At 33.5% G+C, this 21,511-nt stretch overlaps 3 protein-coding genes across 3 annotated transcripts; all 3 read left to right on the plus strand.

Moving 5' to 3' along the window:
• The first annotated feature begins 481 nt into the window (after positions 1-481).
• On the plus strand, positions 482-3,404 carry LOC123914172. Its single transcript, XM_045965203.1, has 2 exons — positions 482-776; positions 2,701-3,404. Exons 1-2 carry the CDS (start codon positions 519-521, stop codon positions 2,782-2,784), a joined length of 342 nt encoding a protein of 113 aa, XP_045821159.1. The 5' UTR covers positions 482-518; the 3' UTR covers positions 2,785-3,404.
• Positions 3,405-4,559: 1,155 nt separating this feature from the next.
• LOC123914173 (constitutive photomorphogenesis protein 10) lies at positions 4,560-7,530 on the plus strand. Its single transcript, XM_045965205.1, has 4 exons — positions 4,560-4,986; positions 5,094-5,167; positions 6,621-6,768; positions 7,186-7,530. Exons 1-4 carry the CDS (start codon positions 4,794-4,796, stop codon positions 7,281-7,283), a joined length of 513 nt encoding a protein of 170 aa, XP_045821161.1. The 5' UTR covers positions 4,560-4,793; the 3' UTR covers positions 7,284-7,530.
• Positions 7,531-8,586: 1,056 nt separating this feature from the next.
• LOC123914174 (probable CoA ligase CCL12) lies at positions 8,587-15,891 on the plus strand. The gene is made up of 14 exons (XM_045965206.1): positions 8,587-9,157; positions 11,790-11,922; positions 12,015-12,277; positions 12,353-12,554; positions 12,668-12,708; positions 12,972-13,097; positions 13,268-13,341; positions 13,419-13,639; positions 13,928-14,022; positions 14,093-14,309; positions 14,479-14,604; positions 14,802-14,900; positions 15,127-15,333; positions 15,498-15,891. Exons 1-14 carry the CDS (start codon positions 8,895-8,897, stop codon positions 15,609-15,611), a joined length of 2,181 nt encoding a protein of 726 aa, XP_045821162.1. The 5' UTR covers positions 8,587-8,894; the 3' UTR covers positions 15,612-15,891.
• The last annotated feature ends 5,620 nt before the right edge of the window (positions 15,892-21,511 follow it).

Here is a 21,511-nt window from a genome sequence, read left to right on the forward strand (position 1 = left end):
CTTTGACCCTTCTTATAAGACTCATTTCAAATTTTCAAGGGCATTTATTATTTTTTTTACCAACATACTCATAATTTAAAGTACATGTTTTTTTTTATAATTTGTAATAAATATTCTAGAAAAAAACATCCTACTCATTTTCTTTTTTAAAAGATTGTAAAAAATGATACAAATTGTGAACAAATTTAATGTTACAACCCACTTTCTATAATTTTATCTCATAAAATACTGCTCAATGTTAGACTCATATCTTCATTCAATTCAAACTTAAAAAATATTTACTAATTGTTATTGAGTTGAATTTGATATACTTCACACCTGCGAGGAGTTTGAAACTGACTCCGAATTAGGTTAGACGGTCCAGTGATCCACCGTGGTTAAAACTAAATAAGAGAAAATGTAAACCATTTTATCTTCTCTAAAAAAAAGTGTTACCGATGATTAATTAATAAATAGATACTGTACTAAATTAAGGGGATTTAGTTCTTTGTTATTGTGATCATTGGTGAGATCGGAAGATGGATGGAAAAGGGTACGCATGGGCAGTTTCCGCTGGATTCAACGCCGCTCTTGCAGCCATCTTCGCTAAGCTCTCATTTCACATCCTCATCAAGTATGGGTTTGTGGTATTGTTCAATGTAATGATGTGGGGTTGTTATGTCAACAGTCTTAAAGCTCTCTCGTCTCTTCAAGCCACCGTCACCAATTTTGCCACCAATTTCATCTCTTCTGGTTTAGCTGGTTTCTTCTTATTTCAGGAATCACTCTCTTTCCAGGTACTATAACATCATCTTTGCATTTCCAATCTTTAAATATTATTATACCCTACTTGCTTGTGTTGAAATGGCACCTAAGTGACCCTTAATTCTATCTTTTATCACACTCCAGTAATAATTCATATGACAGATAGGGTTTTATGTTTCCTTATGGATGCATCAGTACATTCAGGAGTCTTATGTTTTTGATAAGTTAAGAGAATAGTGGGTATCAAAGGTATGAAAATTGGTGAATGTATCAACCGCCAACACAGACCGATTCACGTCCCAACAGCCCCTTGTGTTAAATCACAACAAGCCTTTTAGACCCTTTCGAGCCAAACAGTCCTGCGTCAACTCGAGAGAGTGACCGGGATATAGTAGAGACAATATGTGACCTCTCCATCAACCTCTGGCGGATTTTGTCGTGTTGAAAATCCAAAGCAACTCATAATCAATCGAAAGCCAGATCGAGGTATGGTCAATCGATGTGATAGAGCACCACGAGCACAAGAATCCCAAAAATCCAGTGAGCCCCTTAGCACGACGAACGACTACCACCGTCAACACGGAGCATCTACGCGCCTAGTCTTTCAAATATTATGAGGCCAAATCAGAACTTGAAGGATCCGGATCATGGGAAGCAATGAAAAAAACAGACACCGCACAGAGATTGGATGGGAGGCATATTTCCCTCGGACCAGAAAGTGAAAAACAAAGACCAGAATCTTGGTCCTTTCAATACGTTCAAATCACAGGTTTATTGCGTCACCAGAATCAAAGTTATCTTGCTTCTAATGGCTTATCGGTGCTCATGACCGCCAATACGGAAACCGACGTGAGACTTAGAAACCTCCCACGTTGAAGAAGAGCTACCACCACCTTCGAATGGTAATCGCCGGACAGAACCTGTCACCACCTTCGACTGCCAGAAAAACGCAGCCGGAGATCTGGACAGGGGTGGTGCGGGTGGCTAACACCGACCGTCGCACCACCCAAAGCCGCGTCTACATCGTCGACGCAGAGGTTGGAGTGACCAGGAGAAGAGGCGGCGCGAGTGGAGCGAAAGAGGGGCGACAATAGCTCAGGCGATCAGAGGTAGGAGAAATGGCGGCTGTGGAACCCTGAGGAGTCCTTTTTTAAGTTTGATGTTTATAACAGTTATATTTTAAGTTTTTTAGGTAACAATTAATCCTTAAGTAACCAAGACATCGAGCTCAAGTGGTTAATGATCCCCTCTAGGAGGAATCTTTCAGGAGAACCCGAGTTCGATTCCGGGCTCTTGGCCAAACTTTATTTATCTCACGGCCGAACTCTAGATTACCCGGTCCCCTTTCCTCGGGAACCACACAGTTAAAAAAAATAATTTGACAAACAAAATTAGGTGCTTAAGTTACGTTCTCCATGATGGGTATTTTAATGAAAAAACCTGATGCATCCTAAGGAGGACATACCCTGTTCAGCCAACCAACTTGAGTAGAAATTGCTGATAAACAATAGACCAAAGGACGATCGTGATATCTACGAATGTGAGCAATAAGAGAAACATGTTAGTGATCAACACTAACACCCTCCTTAATAAGATTCAAAATCATCAAAGAGTTTGATTCCAAAATAATGTCTTTAAACCCTACATCACAAGCTTGAGAAAGACTGCGAGATATAGTGAATAATTCTGCTACAAGATTACTAGGGTGAAATTAGAGAAATTAGTGGTTGCACACAAGATTACTAGGGTGACTTCCATTGTCTTCCCTTTTCAATTTCATTTTTGTATATCAAAATAAGGGGTGTGATTACTCTCCTACAAACAATGTCCTCCCTTTGCCTTTCTTTACTATTAAATTGCAAACAAAGTATGAAGAATCCTTGGTTGGTTATTTGCCTCTTTATGTATTCAACTCTATAATTAACGCATTCTCTGATACAAAGAAATGTTTTACAGTGGTTTGCAGGTGCCCTACTCATAATAATTGGTGTTATAATACTGAGCAACTCAAGTATTGAGAAGAAGGTTAGCTCTGATTAGGTGTTTGCAGTTCATCGTGATACCTTTCATGCTTGCTTGTTAAAGACTTGGAAGCTAGCATCCACAACTGTAACATCAGGAATAGTATAGTCAGATCATCTTCTCGGTAGTTAATCTGCAATTGATTGATTTATTTATTTATGCGGTTCTAATGTATAATGCCAATAGTTTAGAGGTTGGCACTCTGCTGTTATATTTCTATGATATTGGTCATGTTTATAGGTTCTCTTTGGTTCTTTTCTTCTAATTGAATTGGATAGCTTTGGTGCATTTTTTTTTGGCACAAACATCTCCGGGTGCATTTATAAGAGAGCTTTGTAAAAAGGAAACAGTTCAATAGCTTTTCAAAAAAAGTGTTTCTATTGGCTGGGAATTGACTTATTGTATTTGAAATGTAAAGTGTGAAGAATCTAAATGGATCTAATTGTTATTAATCTGGCTGAGAAAATTTTGGCTTGTTGAAGCCCTTGTATTCTATATTTGTCTGAGACATCTTTTGTGTAAAAATATCATATGACCTGACTTGGGAGATGTGCTGCACAAAATAAGAATGTAATTTCACTTTCACCTGCATTTTGGTTTTTGCTTAGCAAGGAATAAAATTTATCTGAGCAGCTTATAAAAAAAAAAAAATCTATCTGAGCAACAGAGCAAGTTATAGTTATACCGCCATGCTCTCTTGCATAGTGGAATCCTTTTGAAGGCATATCATAAGAAAATATATCTGTTTTGCCATTTCAATCTATTCCGGGAAATGTTATTTCCAGAAATAAATTTAGCAAACTTGAAACAAACTCCCTTCCCCTTATACTTTGTGGGTCAACAAATGTAATGGAGACACGTTGAGTCTGAAGAGAGGTGAATGGAGATGGAGGGAAGGAGATGAATTGAGAGGGAATGGAGGTTAGGGATGAATTTCAAAATCTAGTGTGTTTGGTTTAGGGTCATATGCAAGAGATCTTAAAATGCAAAATTATCATTAACTTAATTTTTAGTAACGATTTAGTCATTTATTCTTTTTGTATAATTTTTGTCCTTTTAGTCTTTTATTCATATTTGTATATGATTTTTTAAGTTTTAAATCTATAATTATCTTTTTATGTCATAAGATATAATTTATGATTTAAAGCAAACAAAGAACTAAGATTATAAATTTGAAGTTTGAAATTCATATCCGAACATGAAAAAATGACTATCCTCATGTTTTTGGCTAGCAAAAGATCCTTGTAAACATGTGACTATATATACTCATGTTTTTGGCCGAATTAAGGACAAAGTCTCTTTGTTCAGCCACATCATATTGTGGTGTTTCCAAGATCACTAGACACCAACTGAAAAAATAAGAGTTTTTAAACCTGTAACACCTAGCTTGAGCCGGTCATATACATCTAAATCTATGAAGAAATCCATATTGTTTAAAATCAATGTGGTTCATACATTGGAATATAGTTGACATTAAATTAAATAAAAAAATATTTAAAGTTTAAACATGTAACAAAAATTCTTTCCCTAATCCATCCCTACAAATGATCCATTTTTTAGGGGAGTTAAATTTGGCTTAGGGACCATGACATAAATGGTAGATACTTTAGTCCCTTAATTAGTTGGTTCTGAGTTCGATTCTCGGTCGGTGCATATGGAGAAATATTTGTCGAGAGAAATTAACTTCTTAAATGAATCACAATTATCTCGAGAAAATTAATTTATTCAATTGCGCGTAGAGATACTTTCGTTCATTAAAAAAAAAAATTGGCTTAGGAGTTAGGAAGGGGTTTTGACATCCTCTGCAAATAACTGAACATTTACTGTAAAAAAAGATGTCTTAAGTTAGCAAATACGAAATACTACAATTCGTCAAAGAAATTATCGTTTTATGAAGTTATCGAACACTAATTAATATTGAACTCTATTTGAGATCAATTGCATGAGAGAAAAACTTTTATTCTTTGATGAAGAAAATATGACTGAATTAAACTGATTTGATTTAGGGGAATAGGATTTAGGAGGTGATGATTTCCGGCGGAGGAGGAGGAGGAAGAAGTTCATCCTCATCATGGGGACCGACGACATCAGTGTCAGCTTCGGGAAAGAGAATTCAGAGAGAAATGGTTGAACTCAACAACGACCCTCCTCCTCATTGTTCTGCTGGTCCTAAGGGTGATAATCTCTATCACTGGATCGCCACCATTATTGGTACCCCAGGTTCACTTCATCATCTAAACCCTAATTTATATTCAATGTAAGTTGTTTGGGTTCAGATTCAGTATATCATCATATATTTCAAAATTTGTGTTTTTTTCTGTTTGTAGGAACACCATACCAAGGTGGCATATTTTTCCTTGATATAATATTTCCAACTGATTATCCCTTTAAGCCTCCCCAGGTATTATTATTGGTAACTTTTTCAGCGAATTATTCTTTTTTCTCAACTTGCTGTTTGCATTGTGGCATGTGCAATAATGTTAGCAATGAAATTAAACTTTATAGTATACCTATACAATGATTGGGTTAAATTCCTTGAAGTTAATGCTTATTACTGTTTCACATGTAGTTGTATTTCCATATCCACTTAGCCAATGTGTACATCTCTAGCACTTAGGGCATCAGCAGCAGCTTGAACTTTCGGTATGCCTGACTGCTAAATCGGTTCATTTACTCAGTTTTGTTTTGTAAGCCGATGGACTTGTCTTTGTCGTATCATTGTGTGACACATTGAGTAAAGATAGAGACTGAATTGGTACTTAACCTATAACGTTCTCCCATTCAATAGCTTAGTCTTCTGGGATTGACTCTCCTCTAGGGTTTGAGTCATGTTAAGAGTTTCATATTGGATGAGATAAGGCCTGAACGTGAGTATATAAGTGGGGGCAAGGCAATTTTCACCCTACAAGCCGGTTTTGTAAGGGTTGAGTTAGGTCCAACCTAATTCTATAAGTCATAAGAGATGGTAATTTTATTGAAGACTGGCTGATTGGGAGGGGCAACCTGTAAAGAAACAACTAGGAAAATAGCTACCTGTACCAGAAATGTCAAGAATGAAAGCAATTTTGAGTGGTTAGCAAGAGTGCTCTTTCACCTTATAGTCTTTTGGGATGGTTTTCCTCTTCGGCATGAGTCATATATTTCCTCATGTGCCAAGGTGCTCTTTCACCTCATAAATTTTGAGTGGTTAGCCAGAGTGCTCTTTCATCCGCTATTGACAATGTAGACAGGGATGGTAGCGGAGAATACAAGATATATAGTCACTAGATGGTCTGCTATTGTATTTAACAGTTTTGAACTACTGATTCTTATATCCTCTCATTTGAGTCCACTCTTCCTCTTTTGAAGAAATATATCAATTTGTGTGTATTTAACAAATATTAACGGAAAAAATTATTCATTGGCTTGAATGCACATAATTTTAGCTTTTGAATTGATATAGTCATATAGGGAAAGTTCACTGGCTGGCTGTTTTGTTCAAGATAATTTTTAGCTTCATTTGTAGAAGCTCACTGGGAGCTTTCAATTATTTTTCAAGTCTAGTTTATTAGAATGGTTGCTTGTATTTGTATATAATGCATGTTTTTTCACCTTTTGAGTAAATCACTGTTACTTTCCTGAGTTTTTATAAATCTTCAAACACGGTCCCTCTATATTTAAATCCTATGAACCTCCTGCAACATGTTGAAAATGTCTTCTCTCAGATTTTCATGAATTTTCATAAACTTCTTTGTTCCAAAAGTTTGGTATAGGTTTAAAAAATAAAAGGGCAATACGCAGACAAAACATAAAATTTATGGGGAGGTTAAAGTAATTTAATTGTTTTGTATTGCCTTGTTGAATTGAACTTGCAGTTAGTCTTCAGAACTCGGATCTACCATTGCAATGTAGAACCTGATGGCCGTGTTAGTATGGGAATATTGAAGGATGGTTGGAGTCCAGCATTAACAATTACTAAGGTGCTACTCGCTGTTAGATCACTTTTGACAAATCCCGACCCTTGTAAGTTTGTCTAGTCTCTTCTTGAATACTACCTTTATCCCTATATCTAAGATCCTTTTGGCTAATGCAATTAAGAAAGAGGAAAATATTGTATTGTTACCTCCCTGTCTTAACAAGCAGCATGGTTTAATAAAACACCAACTAATGATTATGTCTTTTGACACCGTGGATTCAATTAATTTTCAAACATGCATTATCAGTAATAGTAATACCAATGTTCATATTTTTTCAAATTAAAATTAAGGGTCTTCCTAAAGTTTTGCATTGAGAAAAACAAAATTCTGACTATTAAAAAGTTGAATTGCACAACTTTGAAGACAAATTTTCTCCTGAAAGTAATAGCAGCACTTACAAGCAGTCGATACTCCAAGTAGCCATTTATGATCCTGGAATGTAAAGCTGTTATTGTTCATGCAGATAATGCTGTTGTTCCTGGTATTGCTCACTTATATTTGGGAGACAGAGCAAAACACGATGATATTGCTGCAGAGTGGACTATCCGATTCGCCAAGTGAATATGATATAAGAGTCGTTTGATTGGCTTGACATAATAATGTTAGCAATTTCACATTCTTTCCAGTATGTGCTTTATTATCGGAAAGAGTTTGTTATATAGTTTTTCGTTGATGTTTTTCTACATCGTATATATCATGTACCAATATTTATGTGAATGAGAATGACTGTTCATAGTTCATGCACTTGTAACAACCATTTCTCCTCCCTGCAAGCTTTGATAATAAACAAGGTAGTGTTATTACAACACAAGACAACCTGCATCATGAACTGAAGCCAAGCGATATTTTACAATTTTTGCTATCTTAATTACTGCTATTGTTCTGTATGATAAGCTGAATCAACTTTATAATGACTAAGAGCTAGTTATTTCTTGTGTATATCTACGGCAGAAATTTGCTGGAGCTAATCCTTAAGATTATGTCATTCTAGTTTTTCCACTTATCATATTCAAAAATTTGATCTTCTGGTAGGAATGACAATGGCAAGTCGGTGCTTGAAAAATTACTCATGATAGGTAGTAATTGCCTCTTAAATTAAATGAATATGAACTTATAATAACATTGACTGATGCATCAATGGTTAAGATTCTCATAGTTATCGTGTTTTTGTTGTACTTGTATTGTATCAAGTATCTGAGCTATACAGGTTTAATGAAGTTGTCTTATTCTGAGCTTGCACGCACGTGTGGATACAAATGAATTCTGTACGGCCCTAGTTTAATACTTTAGAGTATTGCTTTAATTTAACAATTCAGAGTATTGGTCTTAAATTGAAAACAACTAAGATATCACTAGAGGAGATGGAGGAACTAAAAAACTTCGTGTGTTTTTTATTTTATTTTCTTTAACTTAACCCCTCTATGTACCAACATGATGTGGTATGAGTGATTAATATATTCAAGTTACTTTACTTAACATCTGGCCAGAGATTTAATTCTTAGTCAATGTCTATAAAAAAAATGTCTGCTGAATAATATATCAACTCGGTTTCCTTTTTTTCACAATATGCACTCTATTTTTTTTTACAATTCACTCTATAATTAAGTGATATTTATACAGGGCTCCACTCTAATAGAAAAGGATCAGATTTATTATTACATTTACTCCTATTATATTATTATTATTGAAAGAATTAAATGATAAATAATTTAGATTTGGGGTTGTAATCATTAAAGAATTATTATCCTACTACTAGTACTCAATCCGGTCTTATATATAAGCAAAAATTTATTTCATAGATTTATTGAATAATTGTTGTATCTGATCCATCAGTTATTTAATATATTTAAAAAAAAAAATTGTTACATGAGATCAGTATGTTGCAATGAAACTAACTGAGAGAGGTGACTGACCCCTACGGTCAACCAAGCACCACGTTGTGCTGCAATAGTAATTAGTTAGTATCGCTATCACCATTCACCAACCCCCTCTCCTCTATCTATCTACAGAGTTAGGTGAGCTCAACCTCAACTCAACTTGTTGGAGTTGGTGATATCACAACCTCAACTACCACCTTAGCACCACTCAACTTTCGAAGTTTTGAATGAATAAGTATTCAAGTTTTGCATTGCACTTTTGAAGTTGGAAAGAATTAGTGAGAGACGGATAGAGATGGGAAAAAAGAGTATAAGGGAGTTGGGTGTGGATGACTTTGTGAAGGCTGGCTTATCAGCAACTGAAGCCAATGAATTAAAGGAGCAACTGCTTATGTCACTGTCAGTCTCCTCCAACGATCCTGCTGATATATGGGGCGATCTCGTCAGCCGCAGAGTCCTCAAACCATCATACCCTCACCCACTTCATCAGCTTCTCTATTATACCATCTATTCTGATCATCAATCATCTTCTCCCCCTCTTTACTGGTTTCCTTCTCTGTAAGTCACTCTTATTTTTATTAGGCCAAATTGCACTTATTTGTCCCCTAACTTTCACAAACTCGTGACTGTGGCCCATTAATTTTTATGATAGCACTTTTGCCCCCTAGTTTTAGCCTTTTCTGCAAAAAACTGACTACTGATTTTGACCAAGTCAACGCACGACACATGTGGATAATGAATCACATGCCACAGCCGCATGTCTTGCCACATGGACAATGAATCACATGCCACATCATCATATGTGGGCAAGACATGTTGATGTCAAACATGTGAGTCACTGTCCATGTGAGTCACTTTTGCAAAAGAGGCAAAAGTGTGATTATGAAAGTTAGGTGGTTAAAATCGCAAGTTTGTGAAAGTTAGAGGGCCAAAAATGCAATTTAGCCTTATATATATATATATATATATATATATATATATATATATATATATATATATATACTCCCGGTTATATGTGCTTTTACATTTTTTGACAACAATGTGCTTTTACTTATTATAGTAGAGAAATGGGTTTAGGAGAATATTGAATTCATTGCTTCAAAAATTCATAATACAAAGGTAGTATATATAGATAGATAGATAGATACATGAGATAAGAGAAAAAATAGAAGTTGTTACAACATTCTTATAAACTTAAGGAATGCATATTTGAAATTCAAACTAGAGATAACATTAACAACTAAGATATTATTATTCCCAACACAACCATGCAAGATGGAGGCCGATTTAATGACTCCAATCTTGGACTTGAGAAAATTGTATTGTAAGACTGAGGGAGGTTTAGTTTGCAAGTCTGCTAACTGATTGATGACTTGAAGGGACATGAGAGACCTCAAGTTTGATTTGAGAGACTAGGTCGCACACAAAATGATAGCCGATGCCAAGTGTTTCATCTAGGAAAGGAAAATCGCGTTGGCACAAAGAAGTATCACAAGTTGTTGAGTCTGGTTGAATAGCACATGAAAACAATGTGGACATAGGTGTTCAAACTGGCTTAGCATCTGTCATATTGGCACGGTCAGGTAACTGCCAAATATAGTGATGTTGTGTTACAAAGAGTCCTTGGGATATCGACAAAATCTCTACTTCCAGGAAGTGATTTGGAAAACCAGGGTCCTCGAGAAAGAAAGGTTTAGCAAGAGAGGTCTTGAACTTGTTGTGAAATGTGGCATTATTCTCTGTAGGCAAGCAATGGTACCATTCTTGTTAATGAATAAGGATCTGCCACTCTACAAATTTATGAATCCAAATTGAAGAAGGAAATCTTTGATGGCATGAAACCAGGTGCAAGGAGCTTACTTGAGGCCATAAAGGGCCTTTTATAGTTTAAAGCATAATGAGGTAAGGATGGGGGGATGAAGCCAGCTGGTTAGAATCTTGAGTCAAAGAGCCGTGAATAAAAACATTGTTGACATTGATTTGACTAACAGAGCAAGTTTATAGTTTGTGGTTTAATAATCGGACTAAAAGTATCCTTGAAGTCAATGCTAAAGTATCTATGCTGTGTTTTAGCCTGAAACCCCACTTATTACCAAACCAAGCTAAATATGCCTAAAAAAGGGTCAGAAATACTAACTCAACTCTGAGATGTCTTGAGCTAACATTTTTGCATGCATAATTTCTGTCCCATAATATTGAGCGACTGAGCATAAAGTTTTAGGATAATCCGAGTATATTTATAACTTTTCTTAAACCCCCTAGTTGCCACTGAAGGCTTTAAGAAAACAACTCAGGGGGCTGTTGCAGAAATCATAGTTCAGGTAGGAGTTTGAACTTGGGTTTTTTGCACACGACTTTTGTATACCAGAAGGGCCCAAACTGCATAGTTTGAGATCTAGATTTAACTTCTGGAAGGTTGTGCTGATTAGTCAAACCTAGAGGAATAATGAAGGTGAGAGGGGCTGGTGCATAGACACCTTACATAAGGTGAGATATAACTGAAATTTTACATCCACCTGGGATATATGAAATTTAAGGCAAACTGCATAAAATTTAGATCCACTAGATGTAGGGGGCCTAGTTTGTTTAGTACTGTTGCAGATACTAATTCAATGAAAGTTAGAGGATTCTATTCAGTGAAAGCTAGATATAATGTTGAATGTTTCATGATATCTTAAATGTCTGTTCTGATTCCATTGTAGTTAAAATGATATAAATGATGGTTCCTTTTAAGCAATGTATGTAAAAGAACTAAGATTATTGTTGTTAAATGACAACAACACATTATAAGACTTAAGCCAAGGGAAATAGAGACAACCGAACACCTTTTATTTTGACAGATTTGAATTTTGTGAAAAAACTTGAGAGACGGCGAGTGCATTTTAAGATTTGGTGTTGGAAGACTATTGACTAAATAGGCAACTGTTTGTAATGCAAATGTCCAAATGATGCAGATAAAGATGATTGATGCATCAAACAATGGGCTGTTTCAAATAAATGACGGTGTTTGTGTTCTGAAATATCATATTCCAGTCATATTATATACATGAGATGGGAGGAAAAATAGAAGTTGCTACAAGATTCATCTAAAACAAATACATATTTGAAATTCAAACTAAGATATTATTCCAACACTTATAATGTGTATTCATTGTTCATGTATTTATTTATTGTTGGTTTCTACAATTAGAGAGCAGGCAAGACGCACAAACCTGGGCCGTCTCATGGAAATTCATGGTTCTCAGATTTTAGGAGCATCCTCCTACAAGGATCCTATTACTAGTTTTCCTCTTTTTCATAAATTTTCTGTTCAACACCCCGAGGCAAGTGCAAGTTAGTTCCCTTTTATGGTTACATTTTCATTTTATTTCTGTAATTTCAATCTCTGTTATAATTGTATTGTGTTGTACTACAGGTGTACTGGTCTCTTGTTCTCAAGGAACTTTCTATTTCCTTTGTTCAACCTCCAAATTGCATTTTAGATACGTCTTCCGACCCATCAAAACACGGAGGAACCTGGCTACCTGGTTCTGTCCTCAATATTGCTGATTGTTGTTTGCAACCCAGCTCTCACCCTAACAAACAAGACGACAGTATAGCCATTGTTTGGAGGGATGAAGGTTTTGATGACTCTGAGGTTAATCATATCACTCTCAAACAACTTCGTCAGCAAGTCATGTATGCCACCTCTCATGTCTCATGTTTCACTTCACCATTTTGGTTTTCTTATTGTTTTTGCAATATTATTTTCAGGTTGGTGGCGAATGCAGTAGATGCCAATTTCTCGAAGGGTGATGCAATCGCAATTGACATGCAAATGACAGTCAATGCTGTGATTATATATCTAGCCATTGTTTTAGCAGGATGTGTTGTGGTATCGATAGCTGATAGCTTTGCACCAAAAGAAATTGCAACTCGTCTCCGTGTTTCCAATGCCAAGGGTATTTTCACGCAGGTGTTCTTCTATATCTAGTACTAAATAAAACTTTACCTGTAAATCTATTAGTTATTTCTCAGTTACCAATTTCTCTGTAGGATGTCATTCGTTCTTGTTGATTTTGTTTTCAGGATTTCATATCAAGAGGTGGAAAGAAATTCCCTTTGTACAGGTAAAAAATTGTAAGCATTATACTTTATCATGCAAAACTAATTTTACCCTTAGCATTTAGGTTACACACTTTCCTCGGCAGATATATGTTAGAAATAAATGCACAACTGCATCTCTTTAGGCAAAACCTGTACTCTATAGATGCTTGGATGCAAAACATGAATCGATGAAAGATATTGAGCTTGCTTGAAATCATGTTTGAATTTAATGCTGTTCTTTTTACAAGTAAACCTTTGACCTCATTCTGCATATTTCTTCTTGCAGTCGAGTGATTGAGGCAGCAACATGTAAAGTTATCGTGCTCCCTGTGATAGGCAATGACATAGGAGTACAATTAAGAGAACATGACTTATCATGGAATAGTTTTCTTTCTTCTGGCAAACAGCATAGGTAATGTGCTTTACAACGTTTGTAGACTATTAAGCCATATTTTCATCTCGACAAATGATAATTTTTCCTAACCAAGTTATTCGCTGCTGAAGATTCTTAAAACGTAAAAGGATTGAAGATGCATAGTTTCTCTTTTGTTTTGTCTCACTTTAACATTTAAATCTCGGCAGGTCACATCATTACTCTCCGTTCTATCACTCAATTGATTCTGTCACTAACATACTTTTCTCATCTGGAACCACAGGTAATTATTCTCTCGTAGAACATATATCAATTCAAGACTACTATTATAATGATCTCTTGTTCATTTTTACGCTTCAGGGGATCCGAAAGCAATTCCTTGGACTCAACTTTCGCCCATACGAAGTGCCGCAGATGGATGGGCTTGTATTGATATTCAACCTGGAGATGTCTATTGCTGGCCTACAAATTTAGGATGGGTGATGGGACCAACTCTTATGTATTCATGTTTTCTTTCTGGTGCCACTCTTGCTTTGTACCATGGATCTCCACTTGGTCATGGTTTTGGAAAATTTGTTCAGGTGATTCCTCCAAATTTTATATCGAAAATGTTAACGAGTGTTCTGGCTAAGGAAACAAAATAGAAAGTACTTAGTAAAATGGAAAATGTTGTATTAAAAACAAACAAGAGTTTAAGGACGATGTACTATTAATGTAAAACTTTAGCATGTACTAAAATTTAGCATTACACTTTTAGTGCATAGTCCATAAAACTCAACACAAAAAAAAATTAATATACAAGTTTGTGTCATAACAATTATTAATTTCATACCAATGTACAGATTATTCATTTAACTACAATTGTTCAGGATGCAGGTGTTACCATTTTGGGAACAGTTCCAAGCTTAGTAAAAGCTTGGAAGAGTACAAAGTGTATGGAGGACTTGGACTGGACAAAGATAAAGTAATGTCTTATAAATTTAAATAACCAATTAACTTATGTGAACAATGAATTAAACTGTGGTTATATGCAGAACATTTTGTTCGACTGGAGAAACTTCAAACGTTGATGATGACCTTTGGCTTTCTTCAAAATCTTATTACAAACCCATAATTGAATGTTGTGGAGGCACTGAGCTCGCGTCTTGTTACATCATGGGGAGTCCACTACAGCCTCAAGCTTTTGGAGCATTTAGCACACCATCAATGACAGCTGGTTTAGTCATCCTCGATGAAAATGGAGTTCCTTATGTAAGACCCTTTTTAAGGATAATTTCAATGTTTTGATCATATTGTTTTATTTATGCCGCCACCGTCTTTATAAATGTTCATTACCTTGTATACTAGGAATATTATCTTTTGGTATTATAGACAAATTCAGGTTTTCTAATTTATTTGATATCTTGGACCAATATGACAGCCAGATGATGTTCCTTGTGTTGGTGAAGTGGGCTTATTCCCTGTATATATGGGAGCAACCGATAGATTGCTTAACGCCGATCATGAGGAGGTTTACTTTAAGGGAATGCCACTTTACAAAGGAAAGGTATATACTTTAATTAATATCCTTATTGCCAATGTGACTGATGACTTTCACATTTTGATCAAGTAATCTTGAAATATTAGTTATCAAGGATTTTAATGTAATCAAATCCCTTTGCAGATTACTTCATCATTGATTAGACTAACCGAAATCTTAGTTACTCTCGTTTTTCTGATGTCAAACATGGTATGTATTATCAGATTCTTAGAAGACACGGAGATATAATCAAAAGAACTGTAGGAGGGCATCTCGTTGTACAAGGGAGGGCTGATGATACCATGAATCTTGGTGGCATTAAGGTACCGCGCCGCTCACAATACCTATGTTTATACATCCTTCTTACAGATTAAGTGTATCTTGTTTGGTGGATTTTTCTCCTATAAAGTAGTAATTCACTTTAGAGGGTAATGAATAAATCGATGGTTGATACTTTGTTACTGGTCATGGATTCCTCAGAAGCTCTTACTTTAGCTTTCTTAGATTGGCCATTATTCTTATGTAGAATTTTTTGTTCTAATATTGCAGACAAGTTCTGTAGAAATTGAGCGTGTCTGTGATAGGGCCGATGAATGTATCTTGGAAACAGCTGCAATCAGTGTTGCTCCTGCAAATAGAGGTCCAGAACAACTGGTTATATTTGTAGTTTTAAAGAATGGATATAATTCCGATGCGGAAACTCTAAAGAAGAAATTCTCCAAAGCCATTCAGACCAACCTTAATCCTTTATTCAAGGTCAAATTCTCAACATCGCTACTTTATGGAAAGCATTATTAAAGCAAAAACTTAAATGACTCGCAGATTAAAAAAAAAAGAGTTCTTAATGGATATTGAAATTTTAATCTGATTTGTGATGATTTGTAAATTTTATGTTGACAACTCTTTTTCTTACTATACAGGTAAGCATTGTTAAAATTGTGCCTGTGTTTCCTAGAACAGCTTCCAACAAAATACTAAGGAGAGTTTTGAGAGATCAAATGAAACATGAGCTATCAGTTCATAGCAGACTTTAGTGACATTATTAACTCAAAGAAGATTAAGTTCATTTCATGTGCAAAATAGATGAAGGGACAATCACCACCGTAAACTCTCACACACAACTGCATGGTCACAAGTTCGAGGTGAACCTGTTCAACTTATCAATATTGACATTTGACAGTTGAGTTAGGTATTACGAACACAATCTATAAGCCTTATTAGGTAGTCTATATAATTGAGTAAATTTAATCCGTCAAATTTATTAATCATTATTGCTTTTTTTTATTAATAATAAAAATGATTGCTTTTTGAAAAGTGGGAAATCTCACATTTACTTTTTAGTAGTATGTGTTCTACTCTATTGGTAGTGGTAAACTATGAGGGGCCAATCCGCCAAATCTTAGTATGTTCAGACAAAATTACATGATTATTGTGAATATTTGTTGCACTATATTTTCCTTTCAACTTGCATTTATAAAATATTTTACACAGTCACTATATCACTAAATTTTAATGAAATCTATCTAAATATTACATAAATAATGTTTAGTAATCAAAATATGTCAAGTAAGGTGTCATTTGATTATTACTTATACTTTTGAAAATCCGTATAAATTGTAAAAGAGATATAAAGATAAAGAGCTGTGTTATTTCAACACAGTTTTCCAAACACGTATTTGACGTAGTAGATAAATTGAGTCTGTGCATGCATACCGAAGCAGATTAAAAAATTGTAAAATGGTATATTTATCAACTTTGTGTTTAAAATTTGTGTTTGCATAACATTATTGAAAGATAAACATATGTAGTATCACGTACCGTATTTATATTTTTAAGATCTGACCAACTTATTTAGAAGCCTAAAAAGTAAGAGTATAGGTATTGTTTGGCCTGACTTTTTTTTCCCTCTTATTTAGAGTGTATGCAAACAACTTATGCAATTTTTATATATTATTATAAATTTGTCAAAGTAGTTTATGATAAAATAGCTTATAAAAATACAATTTTCACTAGTATGAACTTATAAAATAACATAAAATTTAATTTATATTACATAAGCTTTGCATAAGCTTAAAAAAAGTTGGGCCAAACGGACCCTAAGACTAAGAGTTGAAATTGATATCTTCTTTTGGCTATATATATTTATCTTTGCCATTCAAAATAAAAAAATATCTTCTTTTGGCCTCCTATATTTCTCGTGTGCCACGATACAGTTTTTTTTGTGTTTTTGGTATTGTGGAATTTGATGGGATATATTTTTGTGGAGATATGGAGAAGAAAATATATTTTTACATGTTCTGCAATACCAAAAACACAAAAAAAAATCATATTAGTGGTATCAGAGCGTGAGATTCATGTTGATTTTTGTTGTTGTTGTTCATCCACATTCTTTGTTGCTGTTTTTGTTTAACACTCTCCCCTAACTGAATATTTTTGTGTTGTATTCAGCCTGAGATTCATGTTGATTTTTAAATAATAAATTAATCCTATAAATTCTAAACAAATCCTAAATATTCAAAACAAAAATATTAATCTTAAACCCTAATATTATTTTATTTGAAATATAAATATAAAATATATTTATATTTGAAATCTTCAAAAAAGATATTTAGTCATTATTCTCAACATGTCCTTCTATTTTTTTATTTTATCTTTCATTACTTAAGTAGGGGATATTATAAAAATAAGAAATTTGAAAAAAAAATCTCATAACATGAAATTTTCAAGATTTTAAATGTCTACTCTATAAAAATAAGAAATTTGAGAAAAAAAATACCCCTAACATAAAAATTTCAAGATTTTAAATGTCGGCTACTTATCTAGTGGACGTTATAAAAATGAAAAATTTAAGAGAGAAAAAATCTCCTAACATAGGCTCAAGAAAATTCAAGGGGGTGCCAAAAAAAAGTTCTCGTTAAATTTAGATAAAAGGTTGTATGAAGTTTTCGCCTTTATAAACTTGATTAAGGAATCATTTACAATAAAATGGTCATATATTCTCTTCAAAAATAAAATGGTCATATATTATATATGCATAATAAAATTGAAATTGAAAAAGTATAAAATTTTGAGGTCTAAAGTTCTAACTTGAGCAATTTAACTTTTAAACGTAACCTACATAAGTTTTTGTCAAATCAACCCCACTTATTTTAATCTTCACCACTCAAATATTATTACAACACACCGACACTTGTTTAAGTGTTAATCAAACATTGATACTAAAAAATTGAATTGGATTTGGATTGGGAAACAACCATGCTTGATGAAACCAACTAAACACATGAAATGTCAATTTCCTTGAGTTGAGACAAATGAAATAACTAGAAGTAGAACAACCTATGCTATATGCACCAAATTTAACTACCTATTTTATGGAAAGAAAGACCTCTTCCTTTGATATATTGGATTGGATAGGATAAGGATTCAAGATTATTATGTCCAATTGTCCATGTCAACTTTAAACTTCACATTATTCAAACTGAAAGCGAAATATGTGCTTCTAGAATCTTAGGGGATAAGTTTAGAAAATACAGTTGAAATCTATCATGTATACGTAAATTAAGTTACACATTAGACATTAGATTGGATAGAAGAGGATATATATAAGTGAAAATAAATTTAATATTTTAAGATTTTGAGTGAAAATAATGTGGTGTTAAAAATCACTTGTGTGATTACTCTTATCCCAATATATCGATTCAACTAAGTTAAATTTCTTTTCAACGGTTCAATAAATACTTCGGTTGATAGCTATAAAAAGATGATTTGGAGTGACTTTAATTCAAATGATTTTACAATTTTTTATATTTAAAATATATGAGTCTAGTCACTAAATTATTAAACAAAATAAATTAAGAGATAAGATCTTTTGTTGGTGTTACATCACTTACATGTAACTATAAGTATTTAAATGCATTTTTTTTGGACAGATGTTGTATTTAAATTCATGTTGTCCTCTCAATTTATATATACTATAGATTTTTATTTTGCTATACCAATCATAAATTGACTTTTGATTAAAAAAAAATCATAAATTGATGTATATAAGATAATAATACACTCTTCAAATTAAGAATATCTTGAGCATGGAATTTGCATGATAAGATGTCTACTTATGGGTTAATAAATGTAGAATAAATAAAGTCCAAAATTCAGTAGTGAAAAGATTTCTAATTTTACCTATAGTTAGTTGATCTAATAGTAATTGACATTGAACTTTGTATGGATGATTACGGTTCGATCTTTCGCAACTGCGATCAGAAGGGGGTTGAAATCACTTGATATCAGAATTGATTTCGAATCAAATTAGGCAATCTAGTGGACTAGATACTGGTGGTAGAATAAAAAAAGAGTTTATAATTTTTTGCAAACCGGTGGATTGTATTTTCTTTAGATTTAAAATTGAAAGAATTAACTCTACCAAAAAAATTGAAAGAATTAAAATTGTGGATCAGGAAAAATAGTGACCAAAAGTGCATTTATAGATAAGTTTGTTTGTGGCCAGATGGAGGTAATGAATGCAATTGTTTTCCTTCACACTTCATAGTCTTGGGGTAGCTTTCTTAGAAACAAAAATCAAATTTAGCTTCAAATCAATAAGAAAAGAAGATCACTATGACTCACTCACTCTCTAGTCTCTACTGCAATCACACTCACAATAGCCACATTTTTTCTCCCAACCTGTCTTGATTTCTTTGAATTTCAAGCATATTCCAAATCACACAATAACACTCTCTTCCTAACCTTGTCCCCTAGGCCCTACCTCTTTCTGTTCCTATTACTTAATTTGTATTAGACATAAGCAAGTTTGTTAATAGTTTGTTTTCAGTTAATTAGTTTAGAGTTTGCGTTAGTTATCATCATTAAGTTGTTATTTTCACATAGACTTATATGTATAAATACTTAAATAGGGTATGTTGTATTTGTATAACTTGAATTCATTGTAAATCAATAAGTTAGTTAACGATATAAAAACATGATTATTAGAACATGTTTTTTCATATTTGGTCACTTTGTCTGAAGTAGTTTTGAGGGCTATATGTCCCACTGTAAAAGACTCGGTTCTCAATTTCACAAGTGGTAAAATCTCGTCAAATCCATATACCATAATATTCACTTGTCTAAGAGTTGATCTTCCCTCTCATAATGAGAATTTCTTATCTATAAATTGGTAACAAAAAATTCAAATTTGTGGATCCGCCAATTCCTGATGCAAATATCGAAACAGTAGTAGTACTTTGTTGCGTATTGAATGAGTATATTTGGTGTAAGACGGGCCTAGTAATACTGCTACAACAACGACCAATCGTCAACGACTTAACTTTTTTGAGACTCAAATTATCACGTACTCCATCAATATGGGTTTTTCCCCACCCCACACACGTATACAACCTTATCCACTTTGTTGTACCCACCTTGGATTCAAATCACGGGTAACTCTTGTGAAAAACCCACTTAACTCTTATTATGACTAACGATCACGGCTAAAATTTCAATTTTTTTAAAGGACCAAACTTATGTACAGTTCTATATACACAGTTTTTACTGTGCTAGATACATGGGGGAAGTTATTTATATTTAAAAACATTTTTCTTTTTCTTTTTTTAATTAAAAAATACAAATAACTACTTTTTTGTGAGAGGAACAGGAAAAACAGCATCTAAAGAAATGCATATAAGTTTTGTCCTTTTTTAAATTTCTCTCACTATTCGTTTTTTGATGTGAGTCGGTTAATTTTTCCTTAGTTTTGATTGTTTTTTGTGATCATGAGTGATGAATGAAAGAGAAAGAGAGTTTGTGTATGTTTGGTTTCAATTCTGGAGCAGCCAGAATTGATTCTGGACATGTAGAATGAATTCTGACTTGTTTGGTTCCTCAAAACTAGAATTGATTCTGCCTCCAGAATGGATTCTACTTGAAGCTAGAAATTGTAGCTTCTCATTCTAGAATTGATTTTTACACTCAAATTATTTGTTCAACTCACTTTTGTATGAATATATCCAAACATAAATCAATTCTATCAAACTCAATTCTATCAAAATCAATTCTGTCAAACTCAATTCTATCAAAATCAATTCTGTCCACCGCAGAACCAAACACATACTTTAATAGGAAAAAACTAAATGATGCGAATGTGTATTTGGTGAATTCTTCAAATGGATTATAGCCACGAATGGATTATAGACATCTGGTCATAGTTAATTTGGTCGACTGTGATCTACTATTGTTTTTATTTATTTTTTTGATAAATTTTTATATTTTAGGACAGAGAGAGTAAGTACCATACTCCTTTCCGTCTTATATATAAGGAACACTTTGAAAAAAAATTGGTCTTTTTTATAAGCAACACTTTTTAAATTTATTCTTTTTTAAATAGATAATCTCTTGTATACTCTTATTAAATTGTATAAAATGCAGGGGCGGCTTGCACATATGTGCAAGGTGTGCGACGGCATCGGGCCTCAAAATTTTGAGGGCCTCAGCTCAAAATTTTGAGGTCCTATAATATTACTTATATATTATTTATACCTATAAAATATCAGATATTTATTAATAGATTAATTTTTAGGCCCTAAACTAATAGTTATATATTGTTAATGTTCATATAATATCATATGAGTATAAATAGATTAATTATCTATACTCGTAAATATAGTTTTAGTCCATTTTAATCTTTCCATAAAATTTAAACAAAGATAATTATTTTGTATTTCTTATCCTATTTGATTTGATGCAATTGGTTTAATATTGATAATCTATATGTTTACAAGAATAAAAATGATTTTTTTATATTATACACAATTTAAATCGACAGTTTTTTTTTTTTAAAAAAAAAAATTTAAATTAAGGGGCCACTTTTATATTTTGCACAGGACCTCCTAAAACCCGGAGACGCCCCTGATAAAATGCAACATATTCCAATGTTATGCATTAG

This window comes from Trifolium pratense, linkage group LG3, assembly GCF_020283565.1.
Source record: "Trifolium pratense cultivar HEN17-A07 linkage group LG3, ARS_RC_1.1, whole genome shotgun sequence".
In the NCBI taxonomy this organism is placed as follows: Eukaryota; Viridiplantae; Streptophyta; class Magnoliopsida; order Fabales; family Fabaceae; genus Trifolium; species Trifolium pratense.

Bases quoted from the DNA above. Each gene is read 5' to 3' on its own strand.
- LOC123914172 (XM_045965203.1), top strand. From the start codon at position 519: ATGGATGGAAAAGGGTACGCATGGGCAGTTTCCGCTGGATTCAACGCC. The intron at 777-2,700 runs GTACTATAACAT...AATGTTTTACAG, and splicing joins AGGAATCACTCTCTTTCCAG to TGGTTTGCAGGTGCCCTACT.
- LOC123914173 (XM_045965205.1), top strand. From the start codon at position 4,794: ATGATTTCCGGCGGAGGAGGAGGAGGAAGAAGTTCATCCTCATCATGG. The intron at 4,987-5,093 runs GTTCACTTCATC...TTCTGTTTGTAG, and splicing joins CACCATTATTGGTACCCCAG to GAACACCATACCAAGGTGGC. The intron at 5,168-6,620 runs GTATTATTATTG...TTGAACTTGCAG, and splicing joins ATCCCTTTAAGCCTCCCCAG to TTAGTCTTCAGAACTCGGAT.
- LOC123914174 (XM_045965206.1), top strand. From the start codon at position 8,895: ATGGGAAAAAAGAGTATAAGGGAGTTGGGTGTGGATGACTTTGTGAAG. The intron at 12,555-12,667 runs GTGTTCTTCTAT...TTTTGTTTTCAG, and splicing joins CCAAGGGTATTTTCACGCAG to GATTTCATATCAAGAGGTGG. The intron at 13,098-13,267 runs GTAATGTGCTTT...AAATCTCGGCAG, and splicing joins TCTTCTGGCAAACAGCATAG to GTCACATCATTACTCTCCGT.